Source organism: Myotis brandtii, unplaced genomic scaffold (genome assembly GCF_000412655.1).
Source record: "Myotis brandtii unplaced genomic scaffold, ASM41265v1 scaffold230, whole genome shotgun sequence".
NCBI lineage: Eukaryota > Metazoa > Chordata > Mammalia > Chiroptera > Vespertilionidae > Myotis > Myotis brandtii.
Window position 1 is genome coordinate 4,040,342 of NW_005358650.1, and position 21,247 is coordinate 4,061,588.

Consider the following 21,247-nt stretch of genomic DNA (forward strand, 5'->3'; position numbering starts at 1 on the left):
ATGTACATTCGGGATGTCCCGAGAAACTATAGGATTAAAGGGACTTTTGAAAAGTCCACTTTGATAATAAAACTTTTAAATCTCAGACGAGAAAATGTGGGAAGTTACCTCGTGCCCCGCTCCCAGTTCCAGTGCGTTTGGAACCTCGAAGGCAGGAGGGATAAACACTTCATCTGTTTTCCTTCGCCCGGAGCTCTGAGGAATGAAGAGTCCCAGGAACGGGGCCCTCTGTCCAAATCCCGGATAACCTGACTCCGGCCTTTCCCTAGGCTACCTGAGTTAAGGCGATTTCTTCTGTTTCTCCAGGGAAGAGTGATGACAATCCTCCTTTCGGTTTAATTCCTCCCGGAGTTGCTGGGAAGAGCCCCTCGTTTATGTGTTATTCTCCATGCCTGTGAGATCTCCAGATGAAATATCCAGATAAACCGCAAAGCCTATTACTGTCTTAAGTACCTGCATCTTTCAGGGGAAGGAACACACTGGCTCCCTGCAGGAGAAACAAATGGAGCCAGCCTTCTGGCAGGCACACTGTCTTTAGGAAAACATTTAAAAAGACACAGATCTTCTTGTTCTGTCTGCTGCGGAAAATGTGTCCAGATCTAGTAAAGCAACGCACACATTTCAGAAGCATTAACGCGTTCCACAGTCTGTGCTACACAAATTTGTTTTTGTTTTTCAGTGTGTGTGTGTGTGTGATTTTGTGTGTGTGTTTTGATCCAAAAGAATAAGCTCCGAACATTTTGTGTGTGTGTGTGTGTGTTTTGATCCAAAAGAATAAGCTCCGAACACAAAAAGGAGAGGATACTAGGGCGTTGATAAAATGCTTTTTCTAAGATGTGTGTAAGAAGAATCGCGTTCTCTCTCATTTTAGTGTCTTGATTCATGGCTGTGAGGGAAAGCAAACGACGTGGGCTACCTGCATTTCAAATGATATGTGCAGTTTGAGGGAAGCCCTCGCACTTATGAACAAAGCAGCATGCAAAAGCATTGTCCTATTTCCCATTGTAATTCTCAGAGGTTTTTTTGTCCCTTCCTTTGTGTTCTTGTCAAGATTGACAAGCACCCGCGTGTTACCAAGTGACATGAAGCTCTTGCTTGAATAGTCGTGACTAACATCCAGGATTTTCAAAGCACGTTGTTGACTCAGAGAGCCACCCACTAGATTGAATTCTTCTGAGTCAACTCTGACTGACAGCATCCCTGAGGCAGTGCTTTTACCCCCAATGGTCAGGTCCTACCCGAGCTCGGGTGGTAGCATCCCCATCTCAGGGTGCTATTAGTTGTATTGCTAAAAAGGTTTCTTTTATGAATGTTACAGAAAACCCCACATTCAGGAATTAAACTGAGTCAAAAAGTAGACAGAAGAGGAACGGAAAGTTCTTTTTATTTGAAGTGAGCGGCACTATCTTGCCGGCCTTCCTTTAGGGTGGAGCCAACATAGCGCCATTGCCAGGAGTAAGATGGCCACGCCCACAGGACACTGAGAAGGGAGGTAGAGGTGTTTTTAATGAAAGTTAATGAAATCATGTTTTACTCTCAGCATGTCCTGAGGTTCCCGGGAAAAGTGTGATAATCTCGAATGGAAATCGTCAAAGGGGCTCTACGTTGCGATATGTTGAACAGGAGGCCTTTAGTCCTTTTTCTTCTGCCTACTGTTAGGGGTGGATCCAAAACTTCTATGCAAGAAGGGCTTAGAAGCTGCATTCGGTTTGGAAAGGGTAAGGGAGGCAGGGACTTTCCTGGAAGCAGAATTCGTACAACAAGCCCACTGTTTTCACTTAGATGCTGGGGGGTTTTGGTTCTCTGTTTGTTTGGTTTTTTAGCGTGCTTTGGCTAATCACCTCTCTCCCAAGCCAATTCCTTAGGCAACGCAATTCCCTGCTTTTTTTAAAAAAAGCTATGCATTCATTTATCATCTACATAAAAAAAGGACATGCAATTATTGCAAATTTACTGCTCACAGGGTCCATCAGCTGTTACAACTCTGCTTTGAGAAAACACACACATATGTACTGAACCCCTGAACGACTTGATTAACATGGCAGGATATATCAAAATAAAAACTGATAAAGAATATTGGTCTGGTTAGTTATTTATAATTATTTCAGAAGCAGTTGTTTTCCAGAGAGACTGTGCAAAATCATGCTTTTCACATCATTTTTTGCCAATGCTTTCCTGAAAGATACTTATGTTATCAGCAGAAGGTGAAACTAAGCTTTGCAAACAATCTCTAAGTCACTGTTTTGCAAACAATTCCTAAGAAACTGTTAGAATTTAGAATGGTCAGTAGGCAACTAATCAGAATTTTCTTGAAGTCTTTCTAATGACACCTAGATTATATATACCTGAGGCCTGGTACACAGATTCGTGCACTGGTGGGGTTGGTCCCTCTGCCTGGCCTGCGGGGATCTGGCTGAATCCAGCTCTCCAACATCCCCCGAGGGGTCCTGGATTGCAAGAGGGCGGTTCTCGGGTGATGCACACCGGAATTCGGCTTCCTCCTCTCTGGTTCCGGGTGCAGCACGTGAGAACCACAGCTGCCAAGTCACTGCAGCTCGGCAGCTCCTGTGTTGAGCATCTGCCCCCTGGTGGTCAGTGTGCATCATAGTTATTGGCTGGTTGGCCGATAGGCCGGTTGCTTAGGCTTTTTTATATGTAGTATTCCTATAATGAGGTAAAAGATTCTCATCATTATCCCTGGGATAAGAGATTCAGATACAGACCTGTGTTTTATTCACCAAAATTTCCCCTATGGTTCTTTTCATATAGCACCTTAGATCAGTGGTTGGCAAATTCATTAGTCAACAGAGCCAAATATCAACAGTACAATGATTGAAATTTCTTTTGAGAGCCAAAATTTTTAAACTTAAACTATATAGGTAGGTACATTGTTATTAACTTAATTAGGGTACTCCTAAGGCTTAGGAAGAGCCACACTCAAGGGGCCAAAGAGCCGCATTTGGCTTGCGAACCACAGTTTGCCGACCATGGCCTTAAATGACTCAAATATTCTAAACACTTTGTTACCAAGCAAATTAAGTGTGGTTCATGCACCACTGCTCATAGTCCCCCCTTTCATCTGGCATGCCTTCCCATTAGAGCAGGGGTCCTCAAACTTTTTAAACAGGGGGCCAGTTCACTGTCCCTCAGACCGTTGGAGGGCCGGACTATAGTTTAAAAAAAAAACTATGAACAAATTCCTATGCACACTGCACATATCTTATTTTGAAGTAAAAAAACAAAACGGGAACAAATACAATATTTGTATTTGCATGTGGCCCTCGGGCCGTAGTTTGAGGACCCCTGCATTAGAGTGTGCAACACTGTCTATTGGGAACTGGCCTTTTAATCAGGGACTCACAGTCACCTTCAAATGATCTTAGTCCCCAATTTTGCATTTTATTCCTTTTCTCTGTGTGTCAGGTAGCTTTCACCTGGGTAAGATCCTGGACATCTCACGACTTGGTGTACCTGCAGTCACAGCTTCAGGAACAGTTACCTGATTATTCTTTAAAGCAAAATCTGAAATTGTCATATTTTCAGCAATTCCTCTACTTCCTTAGTGTACTATGGTGATTTCTCTGGACCAATATCCTCATAATTTGCTTCAGTGACACTCAGACGTTGTCTTGTGTTTTCTCGTTTCTGCAATTAGCTTTGTAGCTACTCTGAACACTGACTCCATACTCTGCACCATTCGCTTATAGACTACAATGATTCTTAACTAACCGTTTTCTATTTTGTGAGAAGCTCTTAACCTCATTTTATTTGTAAAGATGATTTCCTTTAACTCTTAGCTTCCTAATATTAGAATCCCCAACTTTTCCCCTCATTCACTTTATTTTAAAAAAAAAATCTATCTCCCCTCTTTTTTATGCATAATGTAAATGCTTGAATTTTATATTCTTCTACTTTATAAATTGGTACTCTATTTTGCTCACACATGTCGGCCGTATGTTGTAAACTTTGAAATTACACATTATAAACATAAACTTGATTCTGCACAGCACTGAGCACAATGGCATGATCACTTAAATGCTTTTGATGATGGTGATGATGATAATGACAACGTCATGCTGTTCTGGTTTAAACTATCATGTAGGTGGTCCAGTACATTTCTTTTATATGAGTTATTCCTCATTCTCTAAAGCTGTCATTCTTCATTACAAAAAAAGTTATAGTAAGTTATAATTACTGTTTAGTGTCCTGTCAAATAATTAACTATAATAAGAAGCCTTCAATGAGTTTAATGTTAACATGGTGTAATTAAAGCCAAGTCTTGAAATGCATTACGGGTCTATTATATCAGATATTTAAGGCTTTTTCCTTCCACAGATAAAATTTTCAAATTGTGCTTATAGCAATGTCGTCATCAGAGACAAAAACTCACATCACCCAGATGCAAAATGGGTGTGAGAGTACCTAGCAAGGGCAATATTCCGAAAATCAAGCGAATCAGTTATATACAACCCTGTCAGTTATTGATTAGGGTGTGACTTGCCCAACGTCACACAGTGGTAAATTAGTTCTTTCTTGATAGTAAGAATTGAGGCTTTGGGTTATACTGAAGGGATTATTACTATAATGGTCATTATTTCTTTCAGAAGTTTAAGATGTTTGCTGGAAAAAAGCTTATTATGTTGTTTTCTTTATGGGGGTGAAAAAATATAGGCAAAGTAAAAGAACATACTTTATAATTAGCCCTGGTACATTGTAGGATGCAGGGCTTGTCATATTTTAAGGCTCAAGTACAGAGAAAGGCTGAAAGCTCACCATTTTCTCATCAGAATACCTGGACTGGGCCTAGCTACAGGGCCATTTCTAACCCTGCATTCTTTGAACTTCGCAGGCCTCTGGTGCGTGTCCTGTCTCTTTTCTGTCCACACAGATTTTGAAAAGTCAGCAGAGTAAAAGTAGCCCCTGAAATAAAGGCGCCATTCAAGGAACAAAGAAGTAGAAGGAGGGCTCCAATTAAAATGATGAAAATCTTTCATTTTTATTTAGGTATACTAGTACGGACACGTGTATGTACAGACACAGATCATATGGGTTTTTTTTATGTGGGGTGTTTTACTTTATCTTATTTTTTACATTTTCTTTTAGGTTTATATAATGTAAGCATTTCAAAACAGCACTCGATGGGTCAGTGCAAAGGAGCTGCAAAGCAGGCGGCACAAGCGCAGGACCACACGGGGCTGGACTTCACACCCAGACGCACACACAATGAGCGGCTTCAATGGGGTGTCAAGAGGAAGCATGGAAAGCGGATTTTGACTCATGGGTAACCTCCAACATGCCAGCATCTATTAAACTGTACAGACAATGGGAGCAAGCCCATTGTAGGGAGATTTGTCTCACATCCGAGCGGCTCTGGGGCCAACGCATGGGAAAAGTTCAGTGATGCCAAACCAGAGACAGACCTGCCCATTCACGGTTCTGAGGGAAAATGGGACGTGGGAGAAAGGCTGGCGACAATATAAGCATAAGAAATAAAGGGGGGGGTTGTAGGCAAATGGGGTGCTGGTGGAGGTGGTTGTCAAAATAAACACCAGTGACCACAGCTCTGAGAGCAGTGAATGGAGAGGAGGCGTTTAAACGGTTTTTCTAATTTGGGGGAAATGATAAAAATGGCTGCTGCCGTTGCTAAGGCACCAGAGAAAAGCAAAGTTCCTGGAAACCCACAGGTACGATGTGACTCTTCCTTTCACAGTGACACAGGGAAACAGCCCCATTTAACCTCCCCGAAGGGACTCTGCAACCTTTCCCGTACCTGGGCTGCGTGATACTAGTAAGACTCTTCCCGGGGGAAAATGAAATTGTGTGCAAGCCACCACAGACAAAACCAAACCAAATGCAGAACTGTTCCTAAATTCCCTAAACCTTTCCATACCAACATGCTGGGGTGGAAATACATACACACACACACACACACACACACACACACACACACACCCTACACACACCACAGGGCTCCAACATCAGACCTTGAAAACATTGAGGCCAAAATAGTGATTAAAAAAAAGTCATGTTGTTCCAGGTCCCCAGATGGTGGAGTCTTAAGGACTGGGCGTGCGATGACCATAGGGGAGTCCTGCGTGGAGCGGCCTCTCTTCTCAGGCAAGTATGCATGGGGTGTTTCAGAGCCTCAAGGCCTGTTTTGTATCCTGAAAGACTAGTGTTCTCACTTACAAAAGACATAAGAATCAAATTAATACTTTATTATCAAACACTATATACAACAGAGGTTGCTAATAATACAGAATTTAAAGAACGCAGTTTTTTTTTAATGTTTTACTTTTCTTTCCTCTGCCACCCAAGAAAGTACAGTACAAAACAAGAGTCTAAACTAACACAAACTGTTACCTGGCCTATCAAAGGATACACGGTATCCACTAAACAGACAGATCCTTATTTCCCTGCTTCATGTTGCAAAGCCCTAGGCAACCGGGGGCAAAGGTCGCTGGGGTCTGACTCATGGGCTGAGTGGCAGCGAAGGCTGCCCTTCAGACTTTTGAATTGTTTTTTTGAAATGAAAAGCTCCTACCAAGTTGCATCGACATCTTCCTAAGCCCCCAGAGGGTTGTCACGACACCACAAAAGGCCACCAGCACTTTTTGGACAAGATGAAAACTGCCTGATACCAATCATCTTCTTGAAAACTCCGCGGCAAGCATTACCTACGATTACATCACTTTATAGGTAGAGAAGCACACTGTCTACTGGTATGGATAGTCTTGCTACTTTTTTCTTTTTTTAAACTTAATTTGCAGTGGCACAATGGTGAAGGGAAGGGGTCTAATTTCACTGTGAAAAATGAAAGAGAGTGGCAGAGAGGGCCATGAGTAATTATTTCATCATTTGTTAGAGACAAATGCTAGGAAAACCACAGAAGTCACCATTTCTAAAATGAAATTAGCACTGCTAATGTAGTTATGACTAACTGGCATCATTACAGGATCATTTGATTTCCTTGTGGTTATAGAACATGCAGTATTATTTTGGTTCTGACTATTGATCCATTTTAGAAGGTATCTCTTTCCCTCCTACCCATATCCCACTGGACCAACAAGCCTGTGTAACTATTCATAAAAAGAAGTATTATTGGACATTACTGAGAGTACTGAGCAGCTAAACAGTTGAAGGAAAAAAAGAATCCAATGCTGTGAACTTTTGTTGCAGCGAAATGGTGGCTGCCTCTGTGACAAGACTCTGCCATGCCACACCCGAGAAGGCCCTGATGTCTGGGGGGACAGGACCCATAGTATCTGCGAGGCTGGCGGCCCCACTCACTGGTTCCCAGGGCACAGAGACCAGCAGCAACACCCCCCAAACAGATCAGGTAAGCCCGGGTTACATTTCAACACGTGCACAGCTCCCCAGGGAGCAGCGCCTTTACAGCTAGCTGCCTTCTCGCACATACTTCTCTAATTCAGAACTACTCCTGATGCTTACCAAGTTCCCATTCACGAAATCGGTCCATAAGAAGACCCCCCCCCCTCACCTTTTTTTAACACATACATTTTTTAAAATCACTTATTTTGCTGGAATTCTTCCAATTGTTCACATCTCACATGATCATCGCATATATTTTTTGTTTTGTTTCGAAAGGCATGTTTTCTGTTGATGTCGTGCAATAGCAGAAACGGCAAGATTTCTTTTCCCTTGGTCTGCCGCTCTTCCCTGTCTAGGCTTCCGAGTTCAAAGTTCGTGATAGCTTCACCAGTAGAAGCCCCCAAGGCGTGCATTTCCTGGTAACTAACTGGAAACATCCCTTGCTGGCCATGCTGAGATTCCTTAAGCAGACAGGGTCATCCTGCATGTATTCTCCTTCCGCCCCACCCCCACAAGGAAACAAGATAGCCTCCATATTTCTAAATGTATCAAGGGATACCACTTTTTCTCACAAGTTTAAATAGGACAAGCATATACACTCTCAGCATAAAGTATATCTAAATAATGTATTTTCTATTCTAGTGGATTTTTAAAAAAATATTTTGTTAAAGTCTTTGGGACTCCATCTTGTTTATCTCCCACCGATAAACACATGTTCCCCCTACGCTTTCAGGCTGTGTCAGAAAGGGAAAGAATATAAAATCAACACTTGAATTTTTTTTATTCCACACTTTGGAATTTTTATTCCAAATTTCCCTTTAGCCCTCCCAAGTCGTGCTGACTGACTCTCCGGGTGCCAGGGGTTTGTGTCCGAGCCCCTGTCGTCACCGAGTGTGGAGCAAAACGTGGGTGCTAGGGTGGGAGTCGGGGAAAGGCCACGGCACACTGGCGCTCCAGCAAAGCCAAATCACCTCTCCTCTGGCCACGGACCTGTGTTCCTTGGTACAAAGTGTGCCCCAGAGGAGGATTCAAAGCTATTCCATGATGCACTCATCAACCCTGGCTTGTCAGCCTTGGGGAAGGTCACTTTATTCATAAAAATGCCTCTTTGAATTTCTTTAAAAACAAAAATAGTTGTAGCACCATGGTGATCTGTAGTCAAAGGGAAAAATAATCTGGTGTATACCGCCCAGTCACCAAAAAAATTAGAGGCACTCATACATACACACCCCCACCAAACCTAAGTTTTCTCTGATGTCACGCGCACTCGCTCTGGGTAGCATTCCGGCACCCTACCCGCCGCCTAGGAAAAAGGCTTCTTTTATGGAGCACACATTTTGCTGTCAAGACAGTCATCTAAAAAAAAAAAAGTGTCTCAACCTTTTAGAAGCCTGTTCATTTACACACCCTAGAGGAAATAGTGTAATATTATACCTGTCCTTAATACCTCCCCTCTGGACGTGACATGGTGACATGCTGCCCTGCACGATTCTCTTACAGTCCTGAATGAAAAGGCATAAATATTGGATGGGAGAGAAGAACCCTCCTGGGCCTCGCCATCCCCGGCTGCATCTGCCACTATTCTTCCTCGTCCACGTGCTGCTGACACAGGGCCCTAAAGGGGAGCTCCTACAGGAGAGTGCGCAGGCGCTGCTGACCACCGGGGTCACTACGACAATTTGGCATTTTCATCTGGAGTCCATTTAATTTGGAAGGGGTGAGAAAAGTCAAGGGCAAGGGCGGGGGTGGGGTGAGGGAGGCAGCAACTACTTGAGCCCCCACAGGCCCCAAGTTGTTCCTTAGAATTCAGGCTGAAAGAAAGAAAACAAAAATCTGACATCTGCCAAAGCAACCAATCACAAGTCCCTTCTTAGGATGAGCAGTTAGGTGGATCTCTGGTGTTCCAAGACCCTGGTGTTTTCTGTGACAGGTGACGGGAGGAGACTGTGCTATAATGTCAAAAGCATCGCCAGGAGGAACAGTAGGATTGCCAAAAGGCGGCTGGGTATCCTGGGTGTCTGTGCCGCGTTCTCGCCACGGGATGGCTCGGCTGACTCATGTACGGTGTCATCTGTTCAAACAGAAAGCACACATTCCAATGAGATTTCACATCCTTAATAACTCTCTCGCAGCAGCCTGCTGCTCACAGACCTGGCCACCCTCTGCAAGGTAAGGTAATGAACCTTGTGCCACCATTGACTTTCATGTCTGCATAATCACTCATTATTTACAGCAAACAGAGGAGAAGCAGAGAACATTGGACTTTCTCAGCAATAGTGTTTCCTTAAAAATTGAGGGGGCGGGTATGCACACACTGTATGTAACCTTTGGCACATGAGCTCCTCTGTTAGCCAGCAGTCAGACACACCTTGCCCAAACCTGAGATATCTGAGTGGACCTTTTAAACCCAACGTGCCACAGAGAAGCAAGTAACATGTCCGGGGTGGGGGCAGTGATGTTGGCATAGTAGTGGTTAACCAGAATGGGCTACCCGTTTTCCTCATTTTAAGCAGTTTCATAGGATTAGTGTTGAATGCCTGGTTGTTGGAAGCCTAGATGAATGTTCAAATATGAAAAATCAAATGCCAAAACAACAGCATTTAAAAATACATAACTAATGCCCACTAAACCTGAAGACACCAGTGCCCACTGGTTTGCTTACAATTAGGCATCAATTATGGTGCTATTTCCATTACAAACCCGGTAGTGCTAGGATTCAATTACTTGAACTTAAACTATTTTGGCTTTTATCAGGCTGAAGCGTGGCACACAAAAATGATCGGCGTGGATGCAAATTCTCCTCTAAGTAAAATGGATTAAGTGAGGTAAGCTTCCTTTATTTAGCTAGAAAGTGTTCTCTGAGGCTGCCTCTGACTTTCCAGAGACTTCCTGATCTGCATGATTAACAGGCTTAACTCTGAAACAGGAACTTTGCAGCAATTAGTACCCAAAGATAGACTGGAGGCTTTGTACACCTCCTTCCTTCCACCTGGCCTAACTTATGCTTTTAGACTGTGTCCTTGGGACTCACAGTGGGGCTCTGTGGTAGATTTTATTTTAGCACCAAGGGACCCTTCCTGTAGGAGCTCAGCCACTTTTGCCCTGGCTTCTCTCCCAGTCATTCAGAGAGAACGGTGACAAGGGAGACTGCTCTCAATTTTGTAGACCTGAGAGGATAATCCCTGAATGACCCACCTCAAACCCCTTCATGGATAAATTTGTTCACATTTTCATACCGCACAACATGTCACAACAAGGATGCTTTTCCTTCACTGCGTAGAGTCACACTCCCTTATTATTTGTCCTAAAGTGACCCCTTTTCAGCCCCTGCTTCAGATATGTCAGTGGGGGCATATCTGTTCGTCACATCCATTCCCAATATGAACTAAGAAGTATGTTTTTTCAGCTGTGCGTCTTCTGCCCTGGAGGGCTCTTAGGTTAGCCTGTCCTTGCATGGAAGCTGCTGCGCCCCTGAGGCCCTCAGCAAACCTGCAGAGAGTGGCTATTAGCTCAGGAGACTAGAAAAGGTTAGGAAGCAAGAATGGGAAGTTAAATGGACGCAGAGGAAAATATAAAGCCCCACAGCTTCTAGCCCAATACTTGTGGACTCTTCTCTCTCAGCTTTGCGAAGGTATAGATGTAAATGCTCTTAATAGCCCTGAAATTAAAATTCAAATCATTTAAGAGCACCAGTATAGTGTCAATCAGAACAACAGAGTACTGCAGGTTTAATTGTGAAAAAAAGCTATAAACCCTGAGGATGGAGTGCTTGTTATACACCTGAAGTTACATCAGTGATGGGGTTCTTCTCCACCTCCTTTTTACTAAGCTATTACCATACCCAAGTAACACTTAGGTCCTCTGTGTGAGCTTGAAGGGGACCAGCCCTGGCTGTCCCTCCAGGGTGCTCAGGGAGGGCCGTCCATTGTTCCAGCCCACAGCACAAGACAGGGTGAATGAATCTGCAGGACACTGAGAAAAAAGCGCTTGTTTTTTCTAAAGTGAAGCAAGAGGCTCAATAATGTGCTTTTCGGCCCTGTCGGCAGGTACCATCTTGCCCTCACAGGGAAAATCTGTGCCTTTAGGCATCACGGTTCTCCCTGCAACAGGCTGGTCCTGGATCAGGAGTCTCCAAAGCACACTTCGGTTAAAACAGGGCCTCACTGTTGGGAGAGCCTATGGCGCCTGAGAAGCAGAATGAGAAACCTGCTGCCATTTGGGTAAATCATAACAATTTTAGAATTCCACGAGGGAATTCATAAGCACAATCTACCTCAATGGCAATTACACCTAAACATGAGTTTCTAACACTCGTAACTGCAGCTTGGAAGAAGAAACTATTCCTCTTCAGCAGCCAAGTCAAGTCTGCCTCCTGGCTCTAAGATTCCACCACAGGAGGGTTTCCATGGTTAACGGGGAGGACACTAGCAATAGTTTGGAGCATATTATGTGGCACATGTCTGCCCTGAGATCATCCTGTATCCCTGATGATAGGAAACTGGCAGGCAGAGTGTGCAAGCAAATATCAAACACAACACATTCCGAAGACAGGTGAATTAGTACACGTTGCTGAGAGCATGCAGTGGAGTCCTTCCAGGCCTGACACACTCAAAGTCTGGGCCTACACTCAGCCCTTCAACACCGTGCTGCCCAGCTGCAAATCAGACTGAATTTTCTAAGGAACAAGGTGAAGTACTCAAACTATTATTTATACAGCCAGGGATGGTAGGGCCAATTGTCTTCCTTTTTCTGTGAAGATGCTCACCAGAAAGCCCTAAGCACAGTCATGGCTAACTCAGGTGCTTTTCCTGAGTGGATGCCTGTGCAGGCACAGTCCCCTCCCACTCTCTCCCTGACTACATTCTGCAAACTTCCATCAGCTACATGTGCACTAATCATGAATTTTTAAATGCTCAGTGGAAAAGAGCCTGTTTCCTAAAAGACAGTGAAATATGCTCACATATGAACACATCCCAATATGTTGCCTTTCCCTATGGCCTCTTAAGTAGCAGAGAAACACACACTATCTGTTATATTTCTAAACAGCCTCTACTTTCTTGCTAGGCAATGGGATTTACCTGGAAAAAGATTGGAAAGATACGCCTACATTCGCTAACAGCATGCATCGGAAACTCATAACTCAGGGTAAGTTATGTTGATAACATGCCGAACTTTGCCAGTCATTCTATGCATGACATTAGCAAAGCCAGGAGAGGGTCCTATTTATATTATCATTGGAATGGGAGGTGAGAGAAGCCTGGATCTGTCTCTAACTGGCTATGTGACCTGGGAAAATCTCCGTTATAAAAGGAAGAGTAACTATGGTCCTTCCAGGGGATCCCATTGAACTCACAGGTCCTATGGTGGCCTGAGTCCTCGAGCTTGTGAGGAGTCTGGGGCCTTGAAAAGCCACAAGAGATGCTTCCAGATTTCCAGGACACAATTAAAACGTCTCCCCTCATTCCTTGCAACTTTCTAAAGTGGCTAACTGATCCCTAGGGAGCCACTGGGGCCTCTGAGAGCTTATTGTGCACACCTCTCATTTGTGCTCTGGGTAAGACGCCTGCCTTAGAAAAACAAGAATGCTTGGGGGGAAAAAACCTAACTCCGCCTGTCAGTTACAATGTGAAAGCTATTGTATGTCCTGAGGCACCACATTTACTCAGGCTAAGTTTCCCTCAGGCTCATTGACTGTGTGTCCCAGTAATAATGCTCAAAGGATAATTTCTAGGACAATAAGAAAGAAGTCCTACTGCAAATAGGTGAAAGAGAGTATCTGTTTACAAAAGTGGGAGTAGGGAGCTCACATCTTTCTGTGTAGAGGAAATAATTTTATTTCCCTTAAGCTTTGAGGTCATTATAGAAGACGGGTAAGGAAACCTGAGGAAGGCGCGCAAAGGGGGCATTGAGGCACACTCCTCAGTGAACAATGGACTGGGGCTCCCACTCCTCACAGTCTAGATTTGCATTAAATAGCCAGATTGAATTTATTCATAACCAAATGGACAGTTTACATGATCTCCATTATAAATGCTTCAATGAGTGTTTTTGTGGGTGTTTCTTTTTCTGCAATGATGGGAAAGTTTGGGTGTGTAGAAGTTAGTAATAGAAAAAAAATCTATGTAGACTTACTCTGTCTTATTAATCAAGGACCACATTTCGCTCGATAGACAAATACATTTGTGGGAGCAGTAGGTGTGTGAATTTATGGTATTAGGAGGCAACATGACTATACTTCTCCAAATCCATGACTATTAATAATAGCACAAATAGTTCTTTAGATCACTTCAGTGATGCATGTGAATTTGCAGAGAAAACTAAATTATGTTGAATTAGTTACTATTGTATCTGCAGATTTGGACATAATGTAAAAGAAAATTTGATAAGCATATACAATAGAAATGCTTTTGTCTTACATGAAAACAGATCCATTAATATTCAGGGTGACTCACCAGCATGCTCGGAGGATATGGTAAAAAGTAGTGAAGTTTTAGCATTCTGATGGGGCTCTACATTAGGATACTGTGTTATATCAAACCCATGTCCAAAAAAGAAAAGTCATTTTATCTACCATGCACTACACAGAGATACTGTAGGAATGAAGTAGAATATAAGTAATATTAGCATTGCTAGCAATGAGCAAAAAGCACAGCAACTCTAACATGCAAACATGCAGAGAGGAAGAAAGGAAAAAAAGTACTGAAGCACCAGAGAGATGCATTGGTTAAAAGAGATTCTCTAAGCATACTAACCTGCTGGTTCTAATGAATTTTCTACTTTGTCGTTAACATCGAAAACACGATCATGAACACCTATAGTTTTCATACAGCTATCTATAACAAAAATAGAGATAACAGCCAAATATGTTAGTGCAGACACCCTTAAACTCCCGTTTCTTTCTTTCTCTCTATTTTTTTTCCTTTTATTTATGTAGATTGTTTTACAATCAATGGCATGTATCAAAATGCCAATATTGTTCCCATTTGCTGTGCACATACAACAGTCTAAGAAACAACAAGTTAGCAACTGCTGTGTACTTAAAAATAAAAGCATCATGAAGAATGATGAGAAAAAATCTGATGAAAACTAAAACATGAATGTTGATATACAAAACAGATACCACACAGGATTTAACAGTAAAAAAAGTGTTACCGCTGTGCACCAGACCACACAATCAAGCATGCGCAGTGAAGCCACCCTCTGAAGCTCATTCGAGGGAACTTACTTGTTGGTCTCACAAAGACTTTGAGCTTTAGACAGGACCTTCTTCCATTATCTGGGATTGCAGAGGCTGTGGACAGGACAAGGAGAGAGAGGGGAGAAGACAACAGATGATTACTCTTCATTTCCAAATGCAAGCGGTCTGCCATCAATTCGTTCCTGAATAAACGGAGCACACTCTAATTCTTCCCAGAAGTTAAAACAAAAATACTTTTCAGATTGGCACAGAGTCTTACAGAAAGAGCTACTTTTCTACCCCTGTGTTCTCTTTTCAATAAGATGAAGAATCACACAAGAATGCTGGTAATCTACAGAAAATGCTTTGGATTTTTATTTCAAAGGCTCTTCCATTTAACTTGATCTGTTATCAATTTTCTCTAAAATAAGAAGATAATGTTTGAGCCCTCCCGCTTTCACAGAGCTCCACCTCCTCCTCCGCTGCAGGGCGCGGGGGCCCAGCAGAGCCCATGGTGAAAGCGCTGGCAGAAACCAACCACAGATAGTTACAAGGGCAACTTAACCACGACCTGCCTCTGCTGCGGAAAGCAAAGCTTTGTCTGTCCTCAGAGCCTGTCTGTCAATGCTTTGCAGGTAATTCAATTAGAGGGTCTGCTCAGAGCTTGGCTCCGAGTTCTATATGACTAAGCAGAGCCCAGCCACTTCCATCACGCATTATAAGTACAATATGCTATTGAGACAGCGCTATGCAATGGCACGTTTATTTTAAAAAATGTGCCACAGAGAAGGATGGAATTAATAAAGTGGGCTTACCGAAACATGACAACATGTTTCAAGTTATAAATCATTTGAGGAAGAAACTTTCTTCTCCTCTTCAGGACAATAAGACCGTAACCTCTCCCTGCGTTTGAAAGATTATCTCCCTTCAGCATGCACAGCGTAATGTCAAAGGGATCTCCAAGGGCGGGAGGACCCTGAACCATCACATGTGTTTACTATGCATTCTAGAAATGACAAAAATTACAGAAATGAGTGCTGCATACTTTCCTCCCTATGCGCTTGCTTTAAGTGGTTTCTTTGTTCAGAGCAGATGACATCAATCAAAACACACATGGCTAACAATCCGTCTGGCGATGCCCTCAGTGACAAAGAGACGGCTGGTGTGCCTTCTCCCTCCTTGATTTTTACCCTTTGCTATTCTTCCTCAGGGGGGAGCCCAGAAAATGAAAATGCTTATTTTTCAAGGTGAGAGGATTTAAGATGCATATTTCAAACTAATTTTACACAATCTCCTCTAATTCCAGACCCCCATCCTAGAGGAGAATTTACAAATTCACTACCTAACAGGCATCAAGCTGCAAAGACTCCAAGCATTGCTCTTTGATACCTGCAGAAAACTCTTAATTCTAAGACAAAAGTATAAAATAGGATGTTTTCGGCCCTTCCCATCTCCCAAATTCATTCACTCTGACAAGCAGTTAAGAAGTGTTAACAGCTGGCTTTGCTGTAGGCTTTCATTAAATCAAAGTCAGAAAAACTCCCTCTACTGACATTTACAGTAACTAGTGTGTTATTTAGGGCACAATATTTGCACTCTGCGGTTTGATCCAGGAAATGGTGTCCTTCCTGTGGACCCCAACTGCAAATGTGCCTCACAAATACAGTCCACGTAGGTGACGCCAGTTCATTAGGAAAACCGTGGTTTCCTGAGATTGTTGATGTCTTTTTGTGAGAGGTGGTGTGAAAAAGCGGCATAGGGACGTTAAGCTGCTGCTGTATGGATTTGTTTTAGTGGGGGAACGTCTTGGAATTAATTAGTACAGGTCTTTCAGATTTAGATGTAGGAGAAATCCTATAAACCCAGGACAAAAAAAAAAATCACTGCGATAATTAAACAGCATCCAATGATAAGCTGTCCAGGAAAAAAACTGAAGAGCCCTCTCCCACCAGCTCTCCAAGAGGGACAATTGGCCTTAGCTACTGGATGAGTTACATTGGTCTGTAAATTAAGAATGTAAAATGCACTTCTATTTAATACAAAATAAAACCTCTCTTTCCCATCAAACTTCTCCATTAGTTCCTCATCGCCTCTCTGAAACCAGAAAGGCTGTAACGATAATGTGACTGACACCCTATGGCACTATTAGCCTCTAATCCTTAGAAAAAAATTCTGAACGAAGAGTATAAACACATACTGTGAATACACAATGCAGAGTACATGAAGTCAATTGACTCTACAATCTCTGACCTGAGCTCATAAAGCAAACTCTTAACCCTTAGAGCCAACCTCAGCGGGTGAGCCTTGCTCAGTCAGTTTGACGCGGGTTCCTCATTTACTATGCTGAAAACCCAAAAGCATCAAAACCTTTCTCCATATATCGGCAAAACTCATTTTTTAACGCAAAGCTTAAAAGAGTGAAGTGTGGCTTTCTTCCATGGTAAGTTCCAGGTTCCTTAACCCTAGCCCTTGGCTGACTAATGTAACATGCCTTTATATCATTTATAAATAATTAATTATTAGTAGTACATTATTAGTAGTACTTGAAGCTATTGTATCATTTATAAATATAGATTATTATTAGTTATATTATTGTAGTATTTGAAGCTATAAGATAATATCAAAGTACTTTACTAGTCACTAGTAAAAAGCCAAAGATTGAGCATTAAAAACACAAAATAGAGGAATGGAAAATGTAATATTCATACAGTAAATTACAAAGAAAATCCTCTCGAGATCAATTATAAGGAAAAAAATTGAAGATGGATGTGAGGGAGTAAACTTAAAATGTGCCTGTTTTTGTCAGGAGGTAGGTTTTAAATCCCTATGATTCTGGAGATATCACCTTATTATTATTTTTTTAATCCTCACCTGAGGATATTTTTCCATTGATTTTTACAGAGAGGGAAAGAGAGAGAGAAATATCGACGTGAGAGAGACACATTGATTGTCTCCTGCATGAGCCCTGACCAGGGCCCAGGCTAGGGAGAAGCCTGCAACCGAGGGACGTGCTTTTGACTGGAATCAAACCCGAGACCCTTCGGTCCACAGGCCAGCTCTCTATCCACTGAGCCAAACCGGCTAGGGCTAGAAACATCACCTTATAATGACCAACATTATGTTAAGACAAAATTTAAGTTCTCCTGCTGCTTTGCTTAGAAATTTAATAGTGAATAATTACCAATATTATTACTGCAGCTTCATCCATCCAAACGCTTTTAAAATCCCTACTATGTGCCAGTTTCCCTATCAGGTGCTGTGGAAGCAAAGGTATAGAAGACAAAACTCCCTATCCTTGCCCAGTGCTTATTCCAGCTGGGGCCATAAATATGAACCACAGCTTAGGCACCAGGAGGGATCCCTGTAGTAACTGAGGCTTGCATGTACTGCCAGCATGGCTTTGGGCAGGGAGTTAGTTTTGTCTGGGAGTGTGAGGGTGTCCCAGACATGTGTGTCAGAGGGAAATTTATCAAGGCTTCACAGATCCCCTGAAAGCTAACCAATGGCTACTGGTAGACCGAAAACAATTTGTCCCCAACTTCCCAAATGGGAGGTTTAGCAACCAAGATGAGGTATTAACAGGTGAAGAAAACCGAGGCCTGAACTCTTTCTATAAAGATACATGGATTTTTCTAGTGGAATTGGTAAAATTAAAATGAGAAATTCAACTCATGTCTTAAACATTTGTCACATAATCCAAAACCCTATCATTTCCTCAGTTTACTGCCAAAAATGTACACTTGGAGTCAGGAAGCTGAGAATAGGGGAACGGGGACCATTAAACAAGCACAACCTCCCACTCCATGATCTTAATAGCAACTTTATAATAATCTAACTATAGGGCCCCTTCCCCCTAATGATCTGCAAAGTACCCATGAAAACCTTACAACACACAGTGAAATAGTACCTGGGGCCTCTGGTTCTCTGTGTTTACAGCATCATGCTAATAAGACACGAGGGCTGCTTATCTTCACTCTCCTCCGTGACCTCAGACAGGGGCTCTACGTTCAGCTTTTCCTGCAAACCTGTTTCCTGGGTCTCCTGGGGCTCAGGTGAGCACTGCTCAGCACGTATCAGCCAATTGGATACATAAAAGGATCATATTCAACGCCCTCAAATCAGTACTTTCAAAAGCTGTATTCAGCACTGCAAATATATGTGATATTCACGTCACAATTCACTAGTCCTGAGTCTGATGCCGTGGGAGAATACTGGCATCGAGCTTGTGGTCAGCAGCTTCTGGCCTGGCTCTGTGACCCCCACCTCCTTTTATGCCACTGTCATATATTCACCTCCCCTGAGAGTGGGCTGGATCCGGTTTCTTGCCTTTTTAATGAGCAGAACACAGCAAAAAGTAATGGGATGTCACTTATGTGATTATGTTGCAAAGAACTGTGACTCTCTCTCTTGCTGTCCCTCGTACTCATGAAGCAAAGTGACATAATGTGAGATTCTTGATGGAGAGGCCCAAATGGGGAAAAAAAAATGGATGCTTTAGTGCAACAACCCACAAGGAACTGAGTCCAATCATGGCCAATCTCGTGAGTGAGCTAGAATGAGGATCCTTAGCTGAGTGGTGAACTGACTCGCCAGTGAGAGACTCAGACCCAGAGAACCCAGCTAAATCGCTCCTGGATTTCTCACCCACAGAAAACTGTGAAAAAAGTAAATGTTGGCTTAGCCACAAATTGTGGAGTAATATGTTTCTCAACAGCTAACTGATTCCATGCAATCAGAGGCTTCCCACGGCTGACTTGCGACCTAAGGACTAAGACACTGGTGTGTGCTCTGCTCCAGGCCCGCCTGGCCCCTGCTCAGAGAGCAGGTCCCGCCTCGTGTTGCTGTCTTGTCTAAACAACTTCTCAAGCTCCCGGTACAAGTTCACTTAAAATAGGCCTCAAAGAGTGGTAATTATAAACTGCTGCTGAAGAAACACTACAAGATCTATCTATTTGTTTTCCCTCCAGCATTTAAAAACTGTTTTTCATTTTCCATCCCATGCCACTTACTAGTAGTTTGTTTTAGCTAATGTAGCCAACCTGTGTTGTTCCTTGCAATTAACATGATGTCTCACGTTAAATCCAAATTGCTGGGTAAACCTACATGATCTTTGATACAAAATGTAAACTTAAGTCATAAGAAAGAATGCCTTCCCTCAAACACGAGAAATAGAATGTAAAGGTGGGCTTAAAAATACCTTAAATAAAGTTAAAAGTTCTCTTCATAGAAAAAAATTCCTACCCGTTATCTTTTAAACAGGCTATCAAATTAATACAAACATATGAGATTTCAAGCCACTCAAAAATAATCAAGGTAACAACCTTCTCCAACACCCACCGGAAGTGTAGCAGGAGAGGGCTGAGACTTTCATATTATACATTCTTACATGTTCAGGCCCAATACTGTACTCATTAGTCAACTTTAACCTCTCTGCCTAACCGTCTTCATCCTCCAGTCTTCATTCCAAATTCCAAAAGTCCAAGCCCTTCTCCTTTTCTGTGTCCCTTGTCAATCTGGGTACTTTGAGAAGTTTTATTTTTTAAGAACAATCAGCTGTTTTCTTCTTCGTCTTTTTTTTTTTTTTTTAAGAAATGAGTGTGTGGAAACATTAAAAATGCAGTTTCCCATTATGTTTGCCACAGGCAATATTTCTCAATTTGTGCAAGTCAAAGGAAAAGATCGGCTATTAGTTGTTAGCGGAGCCCAGTTTTTCCTCTGTAGGTTTTCATGTGGTCTAACATACAACACAGATATGTGCAAATTAGACAGGTGATGGCAGAATTAAGCACTCATATTCCTTTCACAGTAAATGCTGAAAAAGTTAAGCCAATGCAAATACATGATAATACTGAAAATGTCTTCTAGAATATAATCCTATATAATAAAAGGCTAATATGCAAATCTACCTAATGGCGAAATGACCCGTCACTATGACTCGCACTGACCACCAGGGAGCAGATGCTCAACACAGGAGCTGCCCCGAGGTGTTCAGTGCGCTCCCACAGGGGGAGTGCCGCTCAGCCAGAAGCTGGGTTCACGGCTGGCAAGTGCAGTGGCCGGAGCCTGTGGGCCAAAGCCATCAGTCTGACATCCCCTGAGGGTTCCCAGACTGAGGGCGCAGACCCCTGTCTCCAGTGCACGAATTTCATGCACCAGGCCTCTAGTGAATCAATAAAATTCATTCTGTGGCCCTGACTGGTTTGGCTCAGTGGATAGAGTGTTGGCCTGCGAACTGAAGGGTCCCAGGTTCGATTCTGGTCAAGGGAATGTACCTTGGTTGCAGGCACATCCCCAGTGGGGAGTGTGCAGGAAGCAGCTGATGGATGTTTCTCTCTATACCTCTCCCTTACTCTCGGTAAAAAAATAAATAAAATATAATTTTTAAAAAATCCATTTTGTGTATATGGGGAGAGAGTGGGGAATAGGATAGAGATTAACTGAAACCAAATGGACGGCTTGGAAAATGGTTGCCACACCCTCAGAAAAAGTCTTAAAACAAAAGTTAGACAAGAATACCCCAGAACCAACTTGCCACTGGCCATCTGCCCCTTGTAAAAGAGCACAAGCACAACGCCTAATTTCACATGAAGAACATAATCGCCAGTCACGATGGAATATATGCCTCCATTCTACCTTTTGAGATTGTAGAAGTCACATGTTTTACTAACGTGCTCCTGGCCCCAGGTTTACCAAACTTGCACCCGATGGGCATCCATGGGAGCTGGCTCCATCTGCCCA

General features: G+C 42.8%; 1 protein-coding gene across 4 annotated transcripts in view; it reads right to left on the minus strand.

Moving 5' to 3' along the window:
- Window positions 1-6,197: 6,197 nt before the first annotated feature.
- Window positions 6,198-21,247, minus strand: part of EFNA5 (ephrin-A5) — a 277,454-nt gene continuing 262,404 nt past the window's right edge. For 3 of the 4 annotated variants that reach the window (XM_005866439.2, XM_014539883.1, XM_014539882.1), the window contains exons 3-5: window positions 14,558-14,623; window positions 14,085-14,165; window positions 6,198-9,403 (exon numbers count right to left, since the gene is read on the minus strand). In XM_005866439.2, the coding sequence (XP_005866501.1) occupies window positions 9,282-9,403; window positions 14,085-14,165; window positions 14,558-14,623 (269 nt within the window). In that variant the 3' untranslated portion in view covers window positions 6,198-9,281. The remainder of the gene's footprint in view (window positions 9,404-14,084; window positions 14,166-14,557; window positions 14,624-21,247) is intronic. The other variant, XM_005866440.2, reaches the window with a different exon arrangement.